The sequence below is a fragment of the Oncorhynchus keta genome, unplaced genomic scaffold (assembly GCF_023373465.1).
Source record: "Oncorhynchus keta strain PuntledgeMale-10-30-2019 unplaced genomic scaffold, Oket_V2 Un_contig_4357_pilon_pilon, whole genome shotgun sequence".
Taxonomy (NCBI): domain Eukaryota; kingdom Metazoa; phylum Chordata; class Actinopteri; order Salmoniformes; family Salmonidae; genus Oncorhynchus; species Oncorhynchus keta.
In genome coordinates, this window is record NW_026287727.1 from 70,001 (window position 1) to 95,248 (window position 25,248).

The 25,248-nt window shown below is 46.3% G+C and overlaps 1 protein-coding gene across 1 annotated transcript in view; it reads right to left on the minus strand.

Annotated features, from left to right (window-relative positions):
* usp7 (ubiquitin specific peptidase 7 (herpes virus-associated)) overlaps positions 1-24,652 on the minus strand; it is an 86,807-nt gene extending 62,155 nt beyond the window's left edge. The window contains 7 exon segments of the mRNA XM_052509318.1: positions 1,064-1,152; positions 1,911-2,049; positions 4,242-4,311; positions 4,314-4,353; positions 4,355-4,443; positions 6,481-6,582; positions 23,426-24,652. Coding sequence (XP_052365278.1) covers positions 1,064-1,152; positions 1,911-2,049; positions 4,242-4,311; positions 4,314-4,353; positions 4,355-4,443; positions 6,481-6,582; positions 23,426-23,510 — 614 coding nt within the window. The 5' untranslated portion in view covers positions 23,511-24,652.
* Between the last annotated feature and the right edge of the window lie 596 nt (positions 24,653-25,248).

Sequence of the window (25,248 nt, forward strand, 5' to 3'; positions counted from 1 at the left end):
GGAGAGAGAGAGAACGGGAAGGAGAGAGAGAGAGAACGGGAAGGAGAGAGAGAGAGAGGAAGAGGAGAGGAGAGAGAGAGAAGAGGGAAGGAGAGAGAGAGAGAGAGAGAAGAAGGGAAGAGAGAGAGAGAAGAGGAAGGAGAGAGAGAGAGAGAAGAGGGAAGGAGAGAGAGAGAGAAGAGGGAAGGAGAGAGAGAGAGAGAAGAGGGAAGGAGAGAGAGAGAGAGAGGGAAGAGAGAAGAGGAGAGGAAGAGAGAGAACGGGAAGGAGAGAGAGAGAAAGGGAAGGAGAGAGAGAGAGAGAGAAGAGGGAAGGAGAGAGAGAGAGAAGAGGGAAGGAGAGAGAGAGAGAGGGAAGGAGAGAGAGAGAGAGGGAAGGAGAGAGAGAGAGAAGGGAAGGAGAGAGAGAGAGAAGGGAAGGAGAGAGAGAGAGAAGAGGGAAGGAGAGAGAGAGAGAGAGGGAAGGAGAGAGAGAGAGAAGAGGGAAGGAGAGAGAGAGAGAGAAGAGGGAAGGAGAGAGAGAGAGAGAAGAGGGAAGGAGAGAGAGAGAGAAGGGAAGGAGAGAGAGAGAGAACGGGAAGGAGAGAGAGAGAGAGAGGGAAGGAAGAGAGAGAGAGAGAGAAGAGGGAAGGAGAGAGAGAGAAAGAGAGAAGAGGGAAGGGAGAGAGAGAGAGAGAGAGAAGAGGGAAGGAGAGAGAGAGAGAGAAGAGGGAAGAGAGAGAGAGAGAGAAGAGGGGAGGAGAGAGAGAGAGAAGAGGGAAGGAGAGAGAGAGAGAAGAGGGAAGGAGAGAGAGGAGAGAGAGAGAAGAAGGAAGAGAGAGAGAGAGAAAGGGAAGGAGAGAGAGAGAAACGGGAAGGAGAGAGAGAGAAAGAGGGAAGGAGAGAGTCAAAGGGAAGGAGAGAGAGAGAGAGAAGAGGGAAGGAGAGAGAGAGAGAGAAGAGGGAAGGAGAGAGAGAGAGAGAGAAGAGGGAAGGAGAGAGAGAGAGAAAAGGGAAGGAGAGAGGAAAAGAGAACAGGTGAGATAGAAGAGGGAAGGAGAGAGAAGTGAGGAATCAAGACTCACGCCACTCCGTGAGGAGCGTCTGCCTGCACGTAGACTTCAAAGGAGACTTGATCATCCTCCACAAAGCCTCTCTCTGGATCAGTCACATCCTGAAAACACACTGGAGGTCAATTACGTTGTCTGTGTCTGTACATGTATATATACACACACTGGAGGTCAATTACGTTGTCTGTGTCTGTACATGTATATATACACACACTGGAGGTCAATTATGTTGTCTGTGTCTGTACATGTATATATACACACACTGGAGGTCAATTATGTTGTCTGTGTCTGTACATGTATATATACACACACTGGAGGTCAATTACGTTGTCTGTGTCTGTACATGTATATATACACACACTGGAGGTCAATTACGTTGTCTGTGTCTGTACATGTATATATACACACACTGGAGGTCAATTATGTTGTCTGTGTCTGTACATGTATATATACACACACTGGAGGTCAATTATGTTGTCTGTGTCTGTACATGTATATATACACACACTGGAGGTCAATTACGTTGTCTGTGTCTGTACATGTATATATACACACACTGGAGGTCAATTACGTTGTCTGTGTCTGTACATGTATATATACACACACTGGAGGTCAATTATGTTGTCTGTGTCTGTACATGTATATATACACACACTGGAGGTCAATTACGTTGTCTGTGTCTGTACATGTATATATACACACACTGGAGGTCAATTATGTTGTCTGTGTCTGTACATGTATATATACACACACTGGAGGTCAATTATGTTGACTGTGTCTGTACATGTATATATACACACACCAGTGTATTCCGTGTGTGTGTGTGTGTGTGTGTGTGTGTGTGTGTGTGTGTGGTACTCACGCTCCAGGACATGAAGTTAGAGAAGCCCCAGTCGTTCTCCTTGTGGAAGAAGAGGTGGCTGATTCTGCGGCTGAACGACTTCTCATCGTCCTTATAGTTGATGATCTTCAGCATGGCCTGAGCATGGCACGACCAGGACCTAGCAGGGGGACACATTTACACGTTACACCAGGAAACTACTTCAGCATGGCCTGAGCATGGCACGACCAGGACCTAGCAGGGGGACACATTTACACGTTACACCAGGAAACTACTTCAGAAACTACTGTATGGTGGTCAGGACCTAGCAGGGGATACATTTAAATGTTACACCACACACACATGAGCTAAGGCAGTGTTTCCACTTAAAAAGTCCAAATAAAAAGTCTGATGGGGAAGTGTGTGTGTGTGTGTGTGTGTGTGTGTGTGTGTGTGTGTGTGTGTGTGTAGCGGAGGTGAGTCGGACTCTCGCTCTCGTGATGAGTTCAGGTCACCCAGCCTACAACTTCAAAAACAGCGCCACCCTCGACCCAAGATGAAATGTCCTGTCCTAATGTCATGTGACGTCCATGGAGGCACCGGGGTTCAGATCCCCCCATGACCTGTCATGTGACGTCCATGGAGGCACCGGGTTCAGATTCCCCCATGACCTCTGTCATGTGACGTCCATGGAGGCACCGGGTTCAGATTCCCCCATGACCTGTTATGTGACGTCCATGGAGGCACCGGGTTCAGATCCCCCATGACCTCTGTCATGTAACGTCCATGGAGGCACCGGGTTCAGATCCCCCATGACCTCTGTCATGTGACGTCCATGGAGGCACCGGGTTCAGATCCCCCATGACCTCTGTCATGTAACGTCCATGGAGGCACCGGGGTTCAGATCCCCCATGACCTCTGTCATGTGACGTCCATGGAGGCACCGGGGTTCAGATCCCCCCCATGACCTCTGTCATGTGACGTCCATGGAGGCACCGGGGTTCAGATCCCCCCATGACCTCTGTCATGTGACGTCCATGGAGGCACCGGGGTTCAGATCCCCCCCATGACCTCTGTCATGTAACGTCCATGGAGGCACCGGGGTTCAGATCCCCCCCATGACCTCTGTCATGTGACGTCCATGGAGGCACCGGGGTTCAGATCCCCCCATGACCTCTGTCATGTAACGTCCATGGAGGCACCGGGGTTCAGATCCCCCCCATGACCTCTGTCATGTAACGTCCATGGAGGCACCGGGGTTCAGATCCCCCCATGACCTCTGTCATGTGACGTCCATGGAGGCACCGGGGTTCAGATCCCCCCCATGACCTCTGTCATGTGACGTCCATGGAGGCACCGGGGTTCAGATCCCCCCATGACCTCTGTCATGTGACGTCCATGGAGCCACCGGGGTTCAGATGCCCCCATGACCTCTGTCATGTGACGTCCATGGAGGCACCGGGTTCAGATCCCCCATGACCTCTGTCATGTAACGTCCATGGAGGCACCGGGGTTCAGATCCCCCCCATGACCTCTGTCATGTGACGTCCATGGAGGCACCGGGGTTCAGATCCCCCATGACCTCTGTCATGTGACGTCCATAGAGGCACCGGGGTTCAGATCCCCCATGACCTCTGTCATGTGACGTCCATGGAGGCACCGGGTTCAGATCCCCCATGACCTCTGTCATGTGACGTCCATGGAGGCACCGGGGTTCAGATCCCCCATGACCTCTGTCATGTGACGTCCATGGAGGCACCGGGGTTCAGATCCCCCATGACCTCTGTCATGTGACGTCCATGGAGGCACCGGGGTTCAGATCCCCCCATGACCTCTGTCATGTAACGTCCATGGAGGCACCGGGGTTCAGATCCCCCATGACCTCTGTCATGTGACGTCCATGGAGCCACCGGGGTTCAGATCCCCCATGACCTCTGTCATGTAACGTCCATGGAGCCACCGGGTTCAGATCCCCCCATGACCTCTGTCATGTAACGTCCATGGAGGCACCGGGGTTCAGATCCCCCATGACCTCCGTCATGTAACGTCCATGGAGGCACCGGGTTCAGATCCCCCCATGACCTCTGTCATGTGACGTCCATGGAGCCACCGGGGTTCAGATCCCCCATGACCTCTGTCATGTGACGTCCATGGAGGCACCGGGGTTCAGATCCCCCATGACCTCTGTCATGTGACGTCCATGGAGGCACCGGGTTCAGATCCCCCCATGACCTCTGTCATGTGACGTCCATGGAGGCACCGGGATACAGACACCGTGAGGTGTCGCTAGAAACAGGACCTGAGACAAACGAAGCAATGTGTGTGGTGTGTATGTGTGTGTGTGTGTGTGTGTGTGTGTGTGCATCACGTGACTTACGTGAGTCGGAGTCTGCGTTGCACTGCAGGAAGAAGCCAACACTCTTCTGGTGCGGCCGGTCTGGGAGAAGCGAGGCATCACCATGATCTTCCAGGGCAGGTTCCTGACTGAAGCAGGACGGGCTGAGAACAGACTCACTCAGCCGGCTGAACCTCTCCACCACAAAACGACATGTCGCCTCCGAACGCCAGCTGGTATCTACATACAGAGAGGAGGGGCAGGGTGGGTCCATCAGGGTGGGTGTGTGTGTGTGTGTCCATCAGGGTGTGTATGGGTGTCCATCAGTGTGTGTGTGTGTGTGTGTGTGTGTGTGGAGTGTGTGTGTGTCCATCCCAGTGTGTGTGTGTGTGTGTGTGTCCATCAGTGTGTGTGTGTGTGTGTGTGTGTGTGTGTACAGGTGAGTCCTCCTCACCATCCTCCATGTCCTCCTCTGTGTTGTGTCCGTGTGTGTGTGTGTGTGTGTGTGTGTGTGTGTGTGTGTGTGTACAGGTGAGTCCTCCTCACCATCCTCCATGTCCTCCTCTGTCCATGTGTGTGTGTGTGTGTGTACAGGTGAGTCCTCCTCACCATCCTCCATGTCCTCCTCTGTGTTGTGTCCGTGTGTGTGTGTGTGTGTGTGTGTGTGTGTGTGTGTGTGTACAGGTGAGTCCTCCTCACCATCCTCCATGTCCTCCTCTGTGTTGTGTGTGTGTGTGTGTGTGTGTGTGTGTGTGTGTACAGGTGAGTCCTCCTCACCATCCTCCATGTCCTGTGTGTGTGTGTGTGTGTGTGTGTGTACAGGTGAGGTCCTCCTCACCATCCTCCATGAGAGTCTGTGTTGTGTGTGTGTGTCCGTGTGTGTGTGTGTGTGTGTGTGTGTGTGTGTGTGTGTGTGTGTGTGTGTGTGTGTGTGTGTACAGGTGAGTCCTCCTCACCATCCTCCATCCTCCTCTGTGTGTGTCCGTGTGTGTGTGTGTGTGTGTGTGTCAGTGTGTGTGTGTGTGTGTGTGTCACCATGTGTGTGTGTGTACAGGTGAGTCCTCCTCACCATCCTCCATGTCCTCCTCTGTGTGTGTGTCCGTGTGTGTGTGTGTGTGTGTGTACAGGTGAGTCCTCCTCACCATCCTCCATGTCCTCCTCTGTGTTGTGTGTGTGTGTGTGTGTGTGTGTGTGTGTGTGTGTGTGTGTGTGTGTACAGGTGAGTCCTCCTCACCATCCTCCATGTCCTGTGTGTGTGTGTGTGTGTGTGTGTGTGTGTGTACAGGTGAGTCCTCCTCACCATCCTCCATGTCCTCCTCTGTGTTGTGTCCGTGTGTGTGTGTGTGTACAGGTGAGTCCTCCTCACCATCCTCCATGTGTGTGTGTGTGTGTGTGTACAGGTGAGTCCTCCTCACCATCCTCCATGTCCTCCTCTGTGTTGTGTCCGTGTGTGTGTGTGTGTGTGTGTGTGTGTGTGTGTGTGTGTGTGTGTGTGTGTGTGTGTGTGTGTACACAGGTGAGTCCTCCTCACCATCCTCCATGTCCTCCTCTGTGTTGTGTGTGTGTGTGTGTGTACAGGTGAGTCCTCCTCACCATCCTCCATGTCCTCCTCTGTGTTGTGTCCGTGTGTGTGTGTGTGTGTGTGTGTGTGTGTGTGTGTGTGTGTGTGTGTGTGTGTACAGGTGAGTCCTGTGTCTGTGTGTGTGTGTGTGTGTGTGTGTGTGTGTGTACAGGTGAGTCCTCCTCACCATCCTCCATGTCCTCCTCTGTGTTGTGTGTGTGTGTGTGTGTGTGTGTACAGGTGAGTCCTCCTCACCATCCTCCATGTCCTCCTCTGTGTTGTGTCCGTGTGTGTGTGTGTGTGTGTGTGTGTGTGTGTGTGTGTGTGTGTGTGTGTGTGTGTGTGTACAGGTGAGTCCTCCTCACCATCCTCCATGTCCTCCTCTGTGTGTGTGTGTGTGTGTACAGGTGAGTCCTCCTCACCATCCTCCATGTCCTCCTCTGTGTTGTGTCCGTCAGTGTGTGTGTGTGTGTGTGTACAGGTGAGTCCTCCTCACCATCCTCCATGTCCTCCTCTGTGTTGTGTGTGTGTGTGTGTGTGTGTGTGTGTGTGTGTGTGTGTGTGTGTGTGTGTGTGTGTGTGTGTGTGTGTGTGTGTGTGTGTACAGGTGAGTCCTCCTCACCATCCTCCATGTCCTCCTCTGTGTTGTGTCCGTGTGTGTGTGTGTGTGTGTGTGTGTGTGTGTGTGTGTGTGTGTACAGGTGAGTCCTCCTCACCATCCTCCATGTCCTCCTCTGTGTTGTGTCCGTCTGCCATGGCAACGTTCCCGTTAATCACCGGGTTGGCTGGGATTCTCGGGGGATCGTCTGTGTCCCCAGCTGCACACACACACACACACACACACACACACACACACACACACAGGAAGACGTCAGATAAACAGAGATATCAGGGCAGGAAGACACCAGCCTGGTGATTTCTTGTTCGTATCACGGTCAAGGAATCAAAACGCCAGGTGGATTTAACTTCTTTAGGAAAACGGCCCCCGATGCAGGAAACTACCATCACATTGTGTTGTCATTCAGAGTCACGTGTTTTCCAAGCTACATCACATTGTGTTGTCATTCGGAGTCATGTATTTTCCAAGCTACATCACATTGTGTTGTCATTCGGAGTCACCTGTTATCCAAGCTACATCACATTGTGTTGTCATTCAGAGTCACGTGTTTTCCAGGCTACATCACATTGTGTTGTCATTCAGAGTCACGTGTTTTCCAAGCTACATCACATTGTGTTGTCATTCAGAGTCACGTGTTTTCCAGGCTACATCACATTGTGTTGTCATTCAGAGTCACGTGTTTTCCAAGCTACATCACATTATGTTGTCATTCAGAGTCACGTGTTTTCCAAGCTACATCACATTGTGTTGTCATTCAGAGTCACTGTATTTTCCAGGCTACATCACATTGTGTTGTCATTCAGAGTCACGTGTTTTCCAGGCTACATCACATTGTGTTGTCATTCAGAGTCACGTATTTTCCAGGCTACATCACATTGTGTTGTCATTCAGAGTCACGTGTTTTCCAAGCTACATCACATTGTGTTGTCATTCAGAGTCACGTGTTTTCCAAGCTACATCACATTGTGTTGTCATTCAGAGTCACGTGTTTTCCAAGCTACATCACATTATGTTGTCATTCAGAGTCACGTGTTTTCCAGGCTACATCACATTGTGTTGTCATTCAGAGTCACGTGTTTTCCAAGCTACATCACATTATGTTGTCATTCAGAGTCACGTGTTTTCCAAGCTACATCACATTGTGTTGTCATTCAGAGTCACGTGTTTTCCAAGCTACATCACATTATGTTGTCATTCAGAGTCACGTGTTTTCCAAGCTACATCACATTATGTTGTCATTCAGAGTCACGTGTTTTCCAAGCTACATCACATTGTGTTGTCATTCAGAGTCACGTGTTTTCCAAGCTACATCACATTATGTTGTCATTCAGAGTCACGTATTTTCCAAGCTACATCACATTGTGTTGTCATTCAGAGTCACGTATTTTCCAAACTACCATCACATTGTGTTGTCATTCAGTCAGTCACCTGTTTTCCAAGCTACATCACATTATGTTGTCATTCAGAGTCACGTATTTTCCAAGCTACATCACATTGTCCTTTTAAAAACCTGCTGTACGTAACAAACACATTCAGTCTGGTTCGTGTTCTCATTTTCTGCCAAGGGAAAAAAACATTGCGATAGAGGCATCGGCCCGGCCTAACAGAAATATGTTGTTTCTCACTGGTATGATGATGATATGAAGGGGAAGATGCACACAGTCCCCTGGCTAGGAATGATCCCCTTCCAATAGGAGGCTCGACGTCTACCAGCATCTTATTTCAGCATGATGCCCAACAGAGACACAATACCAAACGTCCAGAACAAGAAAATATGCAGAGAAACACTTTGGTTCCTGAAACTTCCTGAGTCTTCTGAATTATAGTTAGTTATGATGACTGTCAGTTTAAAACACTGATCTGTCTGGTGGTTATGATGACTGGGTCAGTTTAAAACACTGATCTGTCTGGTGGTTATGATGACTGGGTCAGTTTAAAACACTGATCTGTGAGGTGGTTATGATGACTGGGTCAGTTTAAAAACACTGATGGGTCATCTGTTATAGTTCTGATGACTGGGTCAGTTTAAAACACTGATCTGTCTGGTGGTTATGATGACTGGGTCAGTTTAAAACACTGATCTGTGAGGTGGTTATGATGACTGGGTCAGTTTAAAACACTGATCTGTGAGGTGGTTCTGATGACTGGGTCAGTTTAAAACACTGATCTGTGAGGTGGTTATGATGACTGGGTCAGTTTAAAACACTGATCTGTGAGGTGGTTATGATGACTGGGTCAGTTTAAAACACTGATCTGTGAGGTGGTTATGATGACTGGGTCAGTTTAAAACACTGATCTGTGAGGTGGTTATGATGACTGGGTCAGTTTAAAACACTGATCTGTGAGGTGGTTATGATGACTGGGTCAGTTTAAAACACTGATCTGTGAGGTGGTTATGATGACTGGGTCAGTTTAAAACACTGATCTGTGAGGTGGTTATGATGACTGGGTCAGTTTAAAACACTGATCTGTCTGGTGGTTATGATGACTGGGTCAGTTTAAAACACTGATCTGTGATGGTTATGATGACTGGGTCAGTTTAAAACACTGATCTGTGAGGTGGTTATGATGACTGGGTCAGTTTAAAACACTGATCTGTGAGGTGGTTATGATGACTGGGTCAGTTTAAAACACTGATCTGTGAGGTGGTTATGATGACTGGGTCAGTTTAAAACACTGATCTGTAAGGTGGTTATGATGACTGGGTCAGTTTAAAACACTGATCTGTTATAGTTATGATGACTGCGTCAGTTTAAAACACTGATCTGTGAGGTGGTTATGATGACTGGGTCAGTTTAAAACACTGATCTGTGAGGTGGTTATGATGACTGGGTCAGTTTAAAACACTGATCTGTTATAGTTATGATGACTGGGTCAGTTTAAAACACTGATCTGTAAGGTGGTTATGATGACTGGGTCAGTTTAAAACACTGATCTGTCTGGTGGTTATGATGACTGGGTCAGTTTAAAACACTGATCTGTTATAGTTATGATGACTGGGTCAGTTTAAAACACTGATCTGTTATAGTTATGATGACTGGGTCAGTTTAAAACACTGATCTGTTAGGTGGTTATGATGACTGGGTCAGTTTAAAACACTGATCTGTGAGGTGGTTATGATGACTGGGTCAGTTTAAAACACTGATCTGTGAGGTGGTTATGATGACTGGGTCAGTTTAAAACACTGATCTGTTATAGTTATGATGACTGGGTCAGTTTAAAACACTGATCTGTAAGGTGGTTATGATGACTGGGTCAGTTTAAAACACTGATCTGTGAGGTGGTTATGATGACTGGGTCAGTTTAAAACACTGATCTGTGAGGTGGTTATGATGACTGGGTCAGTTTAAAACACTGATCTGTGAGGTGGTTATGATGACTGGGTCAGTTTAAAACACTGATCTGTTATAGTTATGATGACTGGGTCAGTTTAAAACACTGATCTGTCTGGTGGTTATGATGACTGGGTCAGTTTAAAACACTGATCTGTGAGGTGGTTATGATGACTGGGTCAGTTTAAAACACTGATCTGTCTGGTGGTTATGATGACTGGGTCAGTTTAAAACACTGATCTGTAGGTGGTTATGATGACTGGGTCAGTTTAAAACACTGATCTGTTAGGTGGTTATGATGACTGGGTCAGTTTAAAACACTGATCTGTGAGGTGGTTATGATGACTGGGTCAGTTTAAAACACTGATCTGTGAGGTGGTTATGATGACTGGGTCAGTTTAAAACACTGATCTGTTATAGTTATGATGACTGGGTCAGTTTAAAACACTGATCTGTTATAGTTATGATGACTGTTATGATGACTGGTCTGTTTAGTTAATGACTGTCTGTAAAACACTGATCTGTAAGGTGGTTATGATGACTGGGTCAGTTTAAAACACTGATCTGTTATAGTTATGATGACTGGGTCAGTTTAAAACACTGATCTGTTATAGTTATGATGACTGGGTCAGTTTAAAACACTGATCTGTGAGGTGGTTATGATGACTGGGTCAGTTTAAAACACTGATCTGTTATAGTTATGATGACTGGGTCAGTTTAAAACACTGATCTGTGAGGTGGTTATGATGACTGGGTCAGTTTAAAACACTGATCTGTCTGGTGGTTATGATGACTGGGTCAGTTTAAAACACTGATCTGTATGGTGGTTATGATGACTGGGTCAGTTTAAAAACACTGATCTGTTATAGTTATGATGACTGGGTCAGTTTAAAACACTGATCTGTAAGGTGGTTATGATGACTGGGTCAGTTTAAAACACTGATCTGTGAGGTGGTTATGATGACTGGGTCAGTTTAAAACACTGATCTGTCTGGTGGTTATGATGACTGGGTCAGTTTAAAACACTGATCTGTAAGGTGGTTATGATGACTGGGTCAGTTTAAAAACACTGATCTGTCTGGTGGTTATGATGACTGGGTCAGTTTAAAACACTGATCTGTAAGGTGGTTATGATGACTGGGTCAGTTTAAAACACTGATCTGTGAGGTGGTTATGATGACTGGGTCAGTTTAAAACACTGATCTGTAAGGTGGTTATGATGACTGGGTCAGTTTAAAACACTGATCTGTAAGGTGGTTATGATGACTGGGTCAGTTTAAAACACTGATCTGTGTAATAGTTATGATGACTGGGTCAGTTTAAAACACTGATCTGTCTGGTGGTTATGATGACTGGGTCAGTTTAAAACACTGGTTATGATGACTGGGTCAGTTTAAAACACTGATCTGTTATAGTTATGATGACTGGGTCAGTTTAAAACACTGATCTGTAAGGTGGTTATGATGACTGGGTCAGTTTAAAACACTGATCTGTAAGGTGGTTATGATGACTGGGTCAGTTTAAAACACTGATCTGTAAGGTGGTTATGATGACTGGGTCAGTTTAAAACACTGATCTGTAAGGTGGTTATGATGACTGGGTCAGTTTAAAACACTGATCTGTTATAGTTATGATGACTGGGTCAGTTTAAAACACTGATCTGTGAGGTGGTTATGATGACTGGGTCAGTTTAAAACACGGATCTGTTATAGTTATGATGACTGGGTCAGTTTAAAACACTGATCTGTGAGGTGGTTATGATGACTGGGTCAGTTTAAAACACTGATCTGTTATAGTTATGATGACTGGTCAGTTTAAAACACTGATCTGTCTGGTGGTTATGATGACTGGGTCAGTTTAAAACACTGATCTGTGAGGTGGTTATGATGACTGGGTCAGTTTAAAACACTGATCTGTTATAGTTATGATGACTGGGTCAGTTTAAAACACTGATCTGTGAGGTGGTTATGATGACTGGGTCAGTTTAAAACACTGATCTGTTATAGTTATGATGACTGGGTCAGTTTAAAACACTGATCTGTCTGGTGGTTATGATGACTGGGTCAGTTTAAAACACTGATCTGTGAGGTGGTTATGATGACTGGGTCAGTTTAAAACACTGATCTGTGAGGTGGTTATGATGACTGGGTCAGTTTAAAACACTGATCTGTGATGGTTATGATGACTGGGTCAGTTTAAAACACTGATCTGTAAGGTGGTTATGATGACTGGGTCAGTTTAAAACACTGATCTGTAAGGTGGTTATGATGACTGGGTCAGTTTAAAACACTGATCTGTGAGGTGGTTATGATGACTGGGTCAGTTTAAAACACTGATCTGTGAGGTGGTTATGATGACTGGGTCAGTTTAAAACACTGATCTGTAAGGTGGTTATGATGACTGGGTCAGTTTAAAACACTGATCTGTAAGGTGGTTATGATGACTGGGTCAGTTTAAAACACTGATCTGTGAGGTGGTTATGATGACTGGGTCAGTTTAAAACACTGATCTGTGAGGTGGTTATGATGACTGGGTCAGTTTAAAACACTGATCTGTTGTAGTTATGATGACTGGGTCAGTTTAAAACACTGATCTGTTATAGTTATGATGACTGGGTCAGTTTAAAACACTGATCTGTTATAGTTATGATGACTGGGTCAGTTTAAAACACTGATCTGTAAGGTGGTTATGATGACTGGGTCAGTTTAAAACACTGATCTGTTATAGTTATGATGACTGGGTCAGTTTAAAACACTGATCTGTCTGGTGGTTATGATGACTGGGTCAGTTTAAAACCCTGATCTGTTATAGTTATGATGACTGGGTCAGTTTAAAACACTGATCTGTAAGGTGGTTATGATGACTGGGTCAGTTTAAAACACTGATCTGTGAGGTGGTTATGATGACTGGGTCAGTTTAAAACACTGATCTGTCTGGTAGTTATGATGACTGGGTCAGTTTAAAACACTGATCTGTAAGGTGGTTATGATGACTGGGTCAGTTTAAAACACTGATCTGTAAGGTGGTTATGATGACTGGGTCAGTTTAAAACACTGATCTGTTATAGTTATGATGACTGGTCAGTTTAAAACACTGATCTGTGAGGTGGTTATGATGACTGGGTCAGTTTAAAACACTGATCTGTCTGGTGGTTATGATGACTGGGTCAGTTTGCACTATCTGTCAGTTTAAAACACTGATCTTCCCAGTTGGTAGAGCTTCTAGTGGGTTCTGAACCACCCATACGTAGAATGTATGCACACATGACTGTAAGTCGCTTTGGATAAAAGCGTCAGCTAAATGGCATATATTATTATATTATTATTATATTATGGTGGTTATGATGACCCTCAGTTTAAAACACTGATCTGTGAGGTGGTTATGATGACTGGGTCAGTTTAAAACACTGATCTAGGTGGTTATGATGAGTTTAAAACACTGATCTGTTATAGTTATGATGACTGGGTCAGTTTAAAACACTGATCTGTGAGGTGGTTATGATGACTGGGTCAGTTTAAAACACTGATCTGTTATAGTTATGATGACTGGTCAGTTTAAAACACTGATCTGTAGGTGGTTATGATGACTGGGTCAGTTTAAAACACTGATCTGTGAGGTGGTTATGATGACTGGGTCAGTTTAAAACACTGATCTGTGAGGTGGTTATGATGACTGGGTCAGTTTAAAACACTGATCTGTGAGGTGGTTATGATGACTGGGTCAGTTTAAAACACTGATCTGTCTAAGTTATGATGACTGGGTCCTTTAAAACACTGATCTGTTATAGTTATGATGACTGGTCAGTTTAAAACACTGATCTGTGAGGTGGTTATGATGACTTCAGTTTAAAACACTGATCTGTCTGGTGGTTATGATGACTGGGTCAGTTTAAAACACTGATCTGTAGGTGGTTATGATGACTGGGTCAGTTTAAAACCCTGATCTGTGAGGTGGTTATGATGACTGGGTCAGTTTAAAACACTGATCTGTAAGGTGGTTATGATGACTGGGTCAGTTTAAAACACTGATCTGTAGGTGGTTATGATGACTGGGTCAGTTTAAAACTCTGGTCTGTGAGGTGGTATGCACTGATGGGTCAGTTTAAAACACTGATCTGTGAGGTGGAGATGACTGGGTCAGTTTAAAACACTGATCTGTAGTGGTTTCCTTGTGATGTCCCTAAATCTTCATTTCTGGTCTAAACATGCTGTACGCACTATAGCACCCTATTCCCTCCATAGAGCTCTGGTCTAAAGTAGTGCACTATGGCACCCTATTCCCTACATAGAGCTCTGGTCTAAAGTAGTGCACTATGGCACCCTATTCCCTTACATAGAGCTCTGGTCTAAAGTAGTGCACTATGGGCCCTATTCCCTTACATAGAGCTCTGGTCTAAAGTAGTGCACTATGGGCCCTATTCCCTACATAGAGCTCTGGTCTAAAGTAGTGCACTATGGGCCCTATTCCCTACATAGAGATCTGGTCTAAAGTAGTGCACTATGGGCCCTATCCCCTACATAGAGCTCTGGTCTAAAGTAGTGCACTATGGGCCCTATTCCCTTACATAGAGCTCTGGTCTAAAGTAAGCAATGGGCCCTATTCCCTACATAGAGCTCTGGTCTAAAGTAGTAGCTGCACTATGGGGAAGGGACATAGAGCTCTGGTCTAAAGTAGTGCACTATGGGCCCTATTCCCTACATACAGCTCACAACTAAGTAGTGCACTATGGCACCCTAACGTAGAGCTCTGGTCTAAATTAGTGCACTATGGCAATTCCTTACATATAGCTCTCAAAGTAGTGCACTATTCCCTATATAGTGCACTACTTTTTAGATTCAGGATGCCCTGTCTGGTCATCTTTAACCATCAGGAAGAACACTAGTGCCGAGGCAGCAGCAGCCACTGTCTTTAGACTACAGCAGTCTGGTAATTATTAACAATGAAGGATTACTTTAGACTGTGAGCTCCTCTGGTGACACACACACACAAGCCTGTGTAGCTGCTTTAGGAAGGGGACAGGAGGAACTCAGGCAGGTAATTACCCAGACAAAGAGCCCGGGACTAGTCTCAATCAATCACAACTAAGATGTCTACTGAAGAACAACGCAGGAAGTCTGTATCTCAAACGGCACCCTATTCCCTATATAGTGCACTACTTTAGACCAGAGCCCAATGGTACACTATTCCCTATATAGTGCACTACTTTAGACCAGAGCCCAATGGTACACTATTCCCTATATAGTGCACTACTTTAGACCAGAGCCTAATGGTACACTATTCCCTATATAGTGCACTACTTTAGACCAGAGCCCAATGGTACACTATTCCCTATATAGTGCACTACTTTAGACCAGGGCCCTTAGGGAAGGTGTAGAGAATAGGGTACCATTTGAGAGTCAGACTAAGAGTGTGAGAGTCAGTATAGTATACCTCGTCTCTATCAGCAGTTCTACAGTCAGTTTGAATGACAGAAAAGCATCTCATAAATATATATATATATATTAGTGTGTCCTTACCTACCCTAGCAGTATGAGTGTCATCTCTTCTGTGTCCGTGTGAGAGAGCCTGGTTGCATGTACTGAGTGTGTGTGTGTGTGTATATGGAGCCCCAGTGAGCCACGCTCACGAGACTGGCCTCATTTTTCCAAGTGGATTACAGGCAGCTAACGACACGTGTCACTCAGCCTGCGTCCCTGACGACTCCCTATTCCAGGGATCCTCAACTAGATTCAGCCGCGAGCCGAGTGCCTGTAGCTGTTCTGGGGGCCGGGCTCCCGAGTGGCTGTTCAGGGGGCCGGGCTCCCGAGTGGCTGTTCGGGGGCCGGGCTCCCGAGTGGCTGTTCGGGGGCCGGGCTCCCGAGTGGCTGTTCAGGGGGCCGGGCTCCCGAGTGCCTGTTCAGGGGCCGGGCTCCCGAGTGCCTGTTCAGGGGCCGGGCTCCCGAGTGCCTGTTCAGGGGCCGGGCTCCCGAGTGCCTGTTCAGGGGGCCGGGCTCCCGAGTGCCTGTTCAGGGGGCCGGGCTGCCGAGTGCCTGTTCAGGGGCCGGGCTGCCGAGTGCCTGTTCGGGGGGCCGGGCTGCCGAGTGCCTGTTCAGGGGGCCGGGCTCCCGAGTGCCTGTTCAGGGGGCCGGGCTCCCGAATGCCTGTTCAGGGGCGGGCTCCCGAATGCCTGTTCAGGGGGCCGGGCTCCCGAATGCCTGTTCAGGGGGCCGGGCTCCCGAGTGGGCTCCCAGGTGGTGCAGCGGTCTAAAGCACTGCATCTCAGTGCTAGAGGCGTCACTACAGACCCTGGTTCAATCCTGGGCTGGATCACAACCGGACGTGATTGAAGTCCCATAGGGGGGGGTGCACCATTTGCCCAGCGTCGTCCGGGTTACGGGAGGGTTTGGCCGGGGTAGACTTGCCTAGTTAAATAAAAGCTTAAATAAAATAAAAATATATTTACAAATAATTTGGAGATTGTGCTTCTTTGCAGTCAATTTGCAAACAGATATATTGTTTGACAAAAACATAACCATTTTAATAGCCTCTAGCACTGAGATGCAGTGTCTTAGACCACTGAACCAGGTACTGTAGTGATATAGCCTCTAGCACTGAGATGCAGTGTCTTAGACCGCTGAACCAGGTACTGTAGTGGTATAGCCTCTAGCACTGAGATGCAGTGTCTTAGATCACTGAACCAGGTACTGTAGTGATATATCCTCTAGCACTGAGATGCAGTGTCTTAGACCACTGAACCAGGTACTGTAGTGATATAGCCTCTAGCACTGAGAGTGCAGTGTACTAGCACTGAGATGCAGTGTCACTGAACCAGGTACTGTAGTGATATAGCCTCTAGCACTGAGATGCAGTGTCTTAGACCACTGAACCAGGTACTGTAGTGATATAGCCTCTAGCACTGAGATGCAGTGTCTTAGACCACTGAACCAGGTACTGTAGTGATATAGCCTCTAGCACTGAGATGCAGTGTCTTAGACCACTGAACCAGGTACTGTAGTGATATAGCCTCTAGCACTGAGATGCAGTGTCATGATATATCCTCTAGCACTGAGATGCAGTGTCTTAGACCACTGAACCAGGTACTGTAGTGATATAGCCTCTAGCACTGAGATGCAGTGTCTTAGACCACTGAACCAGGTACTGTAGTGATATAGCCTCTAGCACTGAGATGCAGTGTCTTAGACCGCTGAACCAGGTAATGTAGTGGTATAGCCTCTAGCACTGAGATGCAGTGTCTTAGACCACTGAACCAGGTACTGTAGTGATACAGGCAGCTAACGACACCTGTCACTCAGCCTGCGTCCCTGACGACTCCCTATTCCAGGGATCCTCAACTAGATTCAGCCGCGAGCCGAGTGCCTGTTCAGGGGCCGGGCTCCCGAGTGCCTGTTCAGGGGGCGGGCTCCCGAGTGCCTGCTCAGGGGGCCGGGCTCCCGAGTGCCTGCTCAGGGGCCGGGCTCCGAGTGCCTGTGCCTGTTCAGGGGGCCGGGCTCCCGAGTGCCTGTTCAGGGGCCGGGCTCCAGAGTGCCTGTTCAGGGGCCGGGCTCCAGAGTGCCTGTTCAGGGGCCGGGCTAGTCCAAGTGCCTGTTCAGGGGCCGGGCTCCCAGTGCCTCAGGGGGCCGGGCCCGAGTGCCTGAGGGGGCCGGGCTCCCGAGTGCCTGTTCAGGGGGGCCAGGCTGTTCAGGGGCCGGGCTCCAGAGTGCCTGTTCTAGCACTGAGATGCAGTGTCTTAGACCGCTGAACCAGGTACTGTAGTGCCTTTTTAATTTTAGAACAAATTCTTATTTTCAATGACGGCCTCGGAAGTGGGTTAACTGCCTGTTCAGGGGCAGAACAACAGATTTGTACCTTGTCAGCTCGGGATTTGAACTGGCAACCAGGTTACTAGTCCAACGCTCTAACCACTAGGCTACCCTGCCGCCCATATAGCCTCTAGCACTGAGATGCAGTGTCTTAGACCACTGCGCAGCTCTCATATGTAATCTTTTAACTAGTTATTATCATATTGATTAATTTTATGTCACAAAAATAAACGTGCATAAACACTGAATATAATGTAGGCCTACTTGTTCGGGTAACTTGGGGTAAATCTCCACCCGGAGTAACAAGCCCCCTGCCTGTACTTCTCACAGAAACCACTTCGTCACTATCCCCCACAAACACTTTCCCTTGTTTTCACTACTCTTTCTCAACAAATAAATATTATCTGACTCACAATTTTTTTATGTCATTCCAAAATAAATGAAATTGGAAGGAGAGAGACGACGTACCCCAAGCCACCCTACAATTGGCAGACGTTACATTTCACCCCACTCTCCCCTGGGCACATGTCAGTGTTAACATGCTTCTGCTAAACATCCTGGGTTTAAAACGGCAACGTTCGCGCATATTTAGGAGATGAGAAATAAATACAAGTAGGACTGGAAAGCTGGGATTTCTCTCTTTTTTTTTAACAAAAAGCCTTTAAAACAGCTGTTTCTGAGATTTAATGCACAACCATTCTTAACTTCTTGTCAGACTGCATGTTTCCCTCCCTGTGGCACTGAGAACAGGGATGAGCCACGAGAGGAATATGTATCTAGCATAGAACAACAAGCAGACAAGGTAAACAGATACAAATATTCTACTATGGGGTTGTTAGATTCTTATTATTATTTATTTGTTTTGTTTGCAGAGGAAAAGTACATGTGGAATGATATCGCAGATACAAAATGCTCCTCAGCAGAAATATTTGTTCATGTTCTGTTGTTGTTGTTGTTGTTGTTGGTGTGGCGATAATGATTTTGCCGTGGCGCAGCACCACAGCGAAAGGAGCAATAGGTTTGACCAGGTCACATGGGGTAGACCCAAAGGCAGCACTGTACAGGGAATGGGCCAATAGGGTAGACCCAAAGGCAGCACTGTGCAGGGAATGGGCCAATAGGGTAGACCCAACGGCAGCACTATGCAGGGAATGGGCCAATAGGGTAGACCCAAAGACAGCACTATACAGGGAATGGGCCAATAGGGTAGACCCAAAGACAGCACTATACAGGGAATGGGCCAATAGGGTAGACCCAAAGGCAGCACTATACAGGGAATGGGCCAATAGGGTAGACCCAAAGGCAGCACTATGCAGGGAATGGGCCAATAGGGTAGACCCAAAGGCAGCACTATACAGGGAATGGGCCAATAGGGTAGACCCAAAGGCAGCACTATACAGGGAATGGGCCAATAGGGTAGACCCAAAGGCAGCACTATACAGGGAATGGGCCAATAGGGTAGGACAGCACTATACAGGGAATGGGCCAATAGGGTAGACCCAAAGGCAGCACTATACAGGGAATGGGACAATAGGTTTGACCAGGTCACCATTCCCATTTCTCCTATAGAGCTCCATTTTTATGGAACGGTCTGCCTACCCATGTCAGAGAAGCAAACTCGGTCTCAACCTTTAAGTCTTTACTGAAGACTCATCTCTTCAGTAGGTCATATGATTGAGTGTAGTCTGGCCCAGGAGTGGGAAGGTGAACGGAAAGGCTCTGGAGCAACGAACCACCCTTGCTGTCTCTGCCTGGCCGGTTCCCCTCTTTCCACTGGGATTCTCTGCCTCTAACCCTATTACAGGGGCTGAGTCACTGGCTTACTGGGGCTCTCTCATACCGTCCCTGGGAGGGGTGCGTCACCTGAGTGGGTTGAGTCACTGATGTGATCATCCTGTCTGGGTTGGGTTGGGTTGACCCCCCCCCCCCTTGGGTTGACCCCCCTTGGGTTGTGCCGTGGCGGAGATCTTTGTGGGCTATACTCAGCCTTGTCTCAGGATGGTAAATTGGTGGTTGAAGATATCCCTCTAGTGGGGTGGGGGCTGTGCTTTGGCAAAGTGGGTGGGGTTATATCCTTCCTGTTTGGCCCTCTCCGGGGGTGTCCTCGGATGGGGCCACAGTGTCTCCTGACCCCTCCTGTCTCAGCCTCCAGTATTTATGCTGCAGTAGTTTGTGTCAGGGGGCTAGGGTCAGTTTGTTATATCTGGAGTACTTCTCCTGTCCTATTCGGTGTCCTGTGTGAATTTAAGTGTGCTCTCTCGAATTCTCTCTCTCTGAGGACCTGAGCCCTAGGACCATGCCTCAGGACTACCTGACATGATGACTCCTTGCTGTCCCCAGTCCACCTGGCCGTGCTGCTGCTCCAGTTTCAACTGTTCTGCCTTATAATAATAATTGGACCATGCTGGTCATTTATGAACATTTGAACATCTTGGCCATGTTCTGTTATAATCTCCACCCGGCACAGCCAGAAGAGGACTGGCCACCCCACATAGCCTGGTTCCTCTCTTGGTTTCTTCCTAGGTTCCTGACTTTCTAGGGAGTTTTTCCTAGCCACCGTGCTTCTACACCTGCATTGCTTGCTGTTTGGAGTTTTAGGCTGCGTTTCTGTACAGCACTTTGAGATATCAGCTGATGTACGAAGGGCTATATAAATACATTTGATTTGGTCACATGGGGTAGACCCAAAGACAGCACTATGCAGGGAATGAGACAATAGGTTTTGCTATGAAAAGTTAGCATTAGATCACATATTTTGGAATTGCCTCCATGTAGCTTGTTTGTGGCCACAGGTTGAAGGCTGAAAAATATCAACATTAATCTAAAATTAACCCGATAAATAGCGCTGTTGGGAGAGTCGGAAAACCATAAATCAACTACCTGGAAATCACAAGAGGGCTGTTGACAGATAGGTGGGATCGGGCATTAAATGTACTTTTTGGACCACCAGCCACCGTAGCAGGTAGATAAATATATATATATATATATGTGATTCATTTAATTGCTTTAAAAAAAATTAAAAAAACAGCAGAAATATGTTAAACAGCTACTGCAGCATTTATTTAGCTATAAATGTGATAAATGCACCTTCTATAACAGTTATGACTGAAAATACAAGTACATCAAAATATGGACTCATCAACCCAAAGGATGGCTACTTTGAAGAATCTCAAACAAACTAAATATATTTCAACACTTTTTTTTTTGATTCCAATTACATGATTCCATAAATGGTTATTTCATAGTTTTGATGTCTTCACTATTCTCCTACAATATAGAAAATAGTAAAATAAAGAAAAACCCTTGAATGAGTAGATGTGTCTGAACTTTTGACTGGTACTGTACATGTAACAAAAGAAAATGCTGTAAAAAACTTTTAAAAATTGTCCCCGGAAGAGTCTGTCCTGCATCTCAGTAGGAGTGCTGATCTCAGATCAGTTTGTCCTGCAGCTCAGTAGGAGTGATGCTCTAGAATCAGTTTGTCCTGCATCTCAATAAGAGTGCTCATCTAGGATCAGTTTGTCCTGCATCTCAATAGGAGTGCTCATCTGGGATCAGTTTGTCCTGCATCTCAGAGTAGGAGTGCTTACCACTGGTGTTAAGTTAGGTACATTAAGTAAGAGTAGTGCATGGTATTCAGCAGATGGGATGAGAAAGGGGCCAGGCCAGGAATAACCACTGGTGTTAAGTTATGTACATTAAGTAAGATGTTAAAATGAAAATGGTTATAAGAATGACATGGTGCCAATGTAAACCAACTGGTTGTAGTGTATGACTATTACAGTGGAAGGCCTCTTGTCAATGCACCTCAACTAGACCTGAATCTACTCATCCAAACACCAGTTGGACTGATGCACCTGTGGTAATGATGAATGATATGTAATCTCCATCCTATGCATCACAAATTATCACAATGCTAAAAAAAGTGGATGCTATTGACTAACATTTTTGCTAAACTGTCAGAAATGTTGTTGACTGTCCCAACCTAATGGGGGGGGGATCATAAAAAATGGCGAGCCACGCGCGTTGTCTTCAATACAATGAAGCAGCAAATCCCCCGCGCGCTGGCTGTGTCGATGCAACCTCCACATGCAGGCCTTGCCGCAGAAACATAAACCCTGCCACCCACCTCGAGTTCTTATGTTGGCTAAATCCTCAACTTGGCTAAACGCCATCTATCTAGCTGTGCACCATTACATATTTCCGGGCATCTTTTGGGCACAGGTGCTTATATTTCAGTAACGTTAGTTCGGAAAGCTGGTTTAGACTACCGTTGATGTACGGCAAAACCAAACTGACGCATCTGTGTTGATTAACTTGAATTGTAAGCTAGCTAGTACCTCTATGCTAGCTAATGAAATAGGTAGATAGATATCACCACTGCTAAATTAGTTAGCCATCTAGCTAGCTACAATCATTATTTAATGTATACCTGGCTCATTTGAAAATCCCATATAAATGACACGCGAGTCTCAATGGCGATGATGCAAATCATTCCCTTTATAAAAACGTAAACAAACAGCGAAGGGCCTTGCTTCAAATGGATCGCTTTAAAATGCTAGCTAAGTGTCCGCCATCTTGGAATCGCCACACACCCCCCCGGTCCACGGAGAGGCCTCCTAATAACGGTCACTAAAAAGGGCCAACCATTTTCAGTTAACAAAAAAATCAGAAAAAAAACTATTATATTACAAATACAAATTTATAAAATTATACATATATTGTTTTACAACTAAACTGAGTGATCGTACCTTGTTACCTGGCTACTGTAGCCTGGCTACTGTTACCTAGCTACTGTAGCTTGGCTACCGTTCGCTGATTAGCGGCTAGCTGACGTTAGTTAGCTAATTACAAATACATTACACAGTCGGGTTGGCTAGTTAGGCAAACAAATAGTAAACGCAGCGTAGCCATGAGATCCCTGTAAAAAAAATACCTCAACTAACTAACACATTGGTCTGTCAAATGTGTAAGTAAATAGCAACATTTTGCCGAATAAGCTGCTGGGTCATTATAATAGCCATTGTTAAAACGGCATGCGTAGGCTCAAAGAGTCATGTGAAACAAGCTATAACTTTAGCTAAAGTGGGCTACTGTTTACAAAACATCGACGGGAGTGTAACATCCAGACTATAAATGTGTTACCGTTAACCCCTGTGACCGGGGCACAAACGAACGATTTTGTAGCGTGAGTGAGAGCTATTTTCCCCCCCGGGTTTATTTTGGCAACGAGTAGGTTGGCTAGCTAACCGCGATGAATGAATTGTACATGCTATTGCTAACTAGCCAACTGATACAAATATAAAAAATCCATGTAAGTTAAGCTTGTTTAGGTGACAGATATACGACGGTTGTAAATATACTGTAAAAAAAATAAAAACATGTGGGTTTTATGTAATGTTTCACTCGTGTTGTCTTACGTTAAACCAAAACGGATGTTTTGACCATCGTTTAGCTACCAAGTTGACTGCGCCACGTTTAATCACGCCGACTTGGACGAGCTAGCTAGTTAGCTTAGCGTCAAAGACCGTGAGGGTGCAAGAAATCAGTCCGTGAATGTGCTGCTAACCTGCCAGTTGCATATGTGCGATGTGAGTTAGCGAGTCTCGGCTCGTTACCGGCTCGTCCAACGTTATAACTAAACTAGTTTTTACATCCCCAGCGACGCTTGTATTTGACATGTCAACAAACACTTAAGTTAAAGCTAAGCTAACGTTTTGGCTACTGACTTAAACGAGGTCAGATGCTGCTGCTGCAATGGACGCATCATCAGCAAAAATGAGTTGTGACCATTCAGTCTGGGCCTTGATGTTTACAGTGACGGATACATTAGTTAATTAACACTTCCAACTATTTTTTTCATGTAATTGTTGTGTTAGTTTATCGTCCCCTTCCCGTGGCTTTTTCCTACCTTCCATCTCCATATCCTCGGGCTCGCTAAGTTGTTGCTCGCCGGCTTTCTGCTGCTGCTGTTGTTGAGTGTGGTGGTGGTTCATGTTGGCAACTGTTGTGAAGAGGAGATGATGATGATGATGCCTGTTGTCTTTGTTCCCCTCGAACTTGTCTGTTGCTGGATCCGCGGGGAGCCGGTTACTGGGTTGTTGTTGGCGAGGTGTTTGAGGGTGCGGAGGTGGACTAGACAGGTCAAACCTGGTCGTCTGGGCCTGTTCTAAAACAACCTCGGCCTTGTCTCCCGTCAGCGCCGGGGATTGAGGGGAGGAGGTCGGTGGGGGAGCAGGCAGAGAAACGCGGACGTATTTGCTTGCTATTCGCCCAATCTCGGCGCCTTGATGGGTGCAAGTCGCCGACGGTGGTGATGACTACGGCTCCAAAAAAAAGGGAGACCCGTTGAATTAAATAAATCCGACTTTTACCCCGGGTAATATGGGGCAATTTGGTGAAGTGAGAAAGACAACTCACGACCTGCAGCCTGAGAAACAAATACTGTTGCCCTGTTTTAAAGCCAACTGGCACAACAAGGCAGCCGACTAAACGAAATTAGTCAATCAGGGAAAACAAATGTTCATAAACTATCAATGCACATTGAAATACAACTTTCCCTTCGATATTCCCAGTCCGTGTGCTCCTCCGATTGTCCCTCGTCTGGGGGAGAGCAGAGAAAAAAGCTATCCATTCAAACCTGCTTCTAATTTGGAATCGCAGTAATTTAGAAGTTTAGGGTGATAGCGATGCCACAGCCCGATATCGACTTTTCCCACACATTAAATCACCGTAAATAATATTAGCAACAAAATGCAGCACCTTGTCGCATTTCAAAACGTCTGTTCAATGAATAAATTGTGCCCGGTCACAGTCAGAGCCTCTCACCCGCTTCCTTGGTTTGTGATGTTGAGTTTGAGGTAAAAACTCAAAATGGCGGTCGCGCTCTTCTCTGAAATGTCACATCCGCATGGAGATCTGAACACTCCCGCACACAGCAGAATCGCTGGGTCGCTCGCTGACTGACTGTGTATTTTTTCATTAACCAATATACGGGTTAGCAATCATAGGCTACAACTCATGGGGGTAAAAAAAAAATATATATAATCATAGCTAATATTATAGGTTAGTTGGTTTAACGGGTTATAGCAGAGGTGTCCAGATCATTTTGCTCCGGGGGCCGCATTCGGTCTTCAACGAGGTCCGGAGGGCCGCACTGAAAACTGGTTATATTTCCACACCGTCCAAAAGTGCAAAAACAAATTGTCCTCTATCCATCCTTTTTTAAATTTTCGATGCTCCCTGACTGTCTAGCCTTCATTTTGGTGTTATTAGCAAGCTGGACACGGTCAAGAAACTGTATGAATGTAAGTCAATTATAATTTACAATGTTTCTATTTGGTTTTAGTCATTTTACAGTAAGCCTATAATAAGTATGTTACAGTATGTTCCTGCAAACACATAACATAAGTTTTATTCTCCAGTGCTATGGATATGAGTTGTATAAATGGTATTATTTTCCCCGCTTTGGAGTATATTCTGTTTTAACCATATATGATGAGTCAATATCGCAGTGTGAAAACAGTGGAAGGGCCCAACATCATGTTTTTTTGTCTCTAAGCTTCAATTTTACTATCCAAAGAAATTCTCTGGTACAAAACTGGACAACTGAACATTGGGAGTCTCATATGGAGTCCCATAGGGCAGCATTGGGAGTCTCATATGGAGTCCTATAGGGCAGCATTGGGAGTCTCATATGGAGTCCCATAGGGCAGCATTGGGAGTCTCATATGG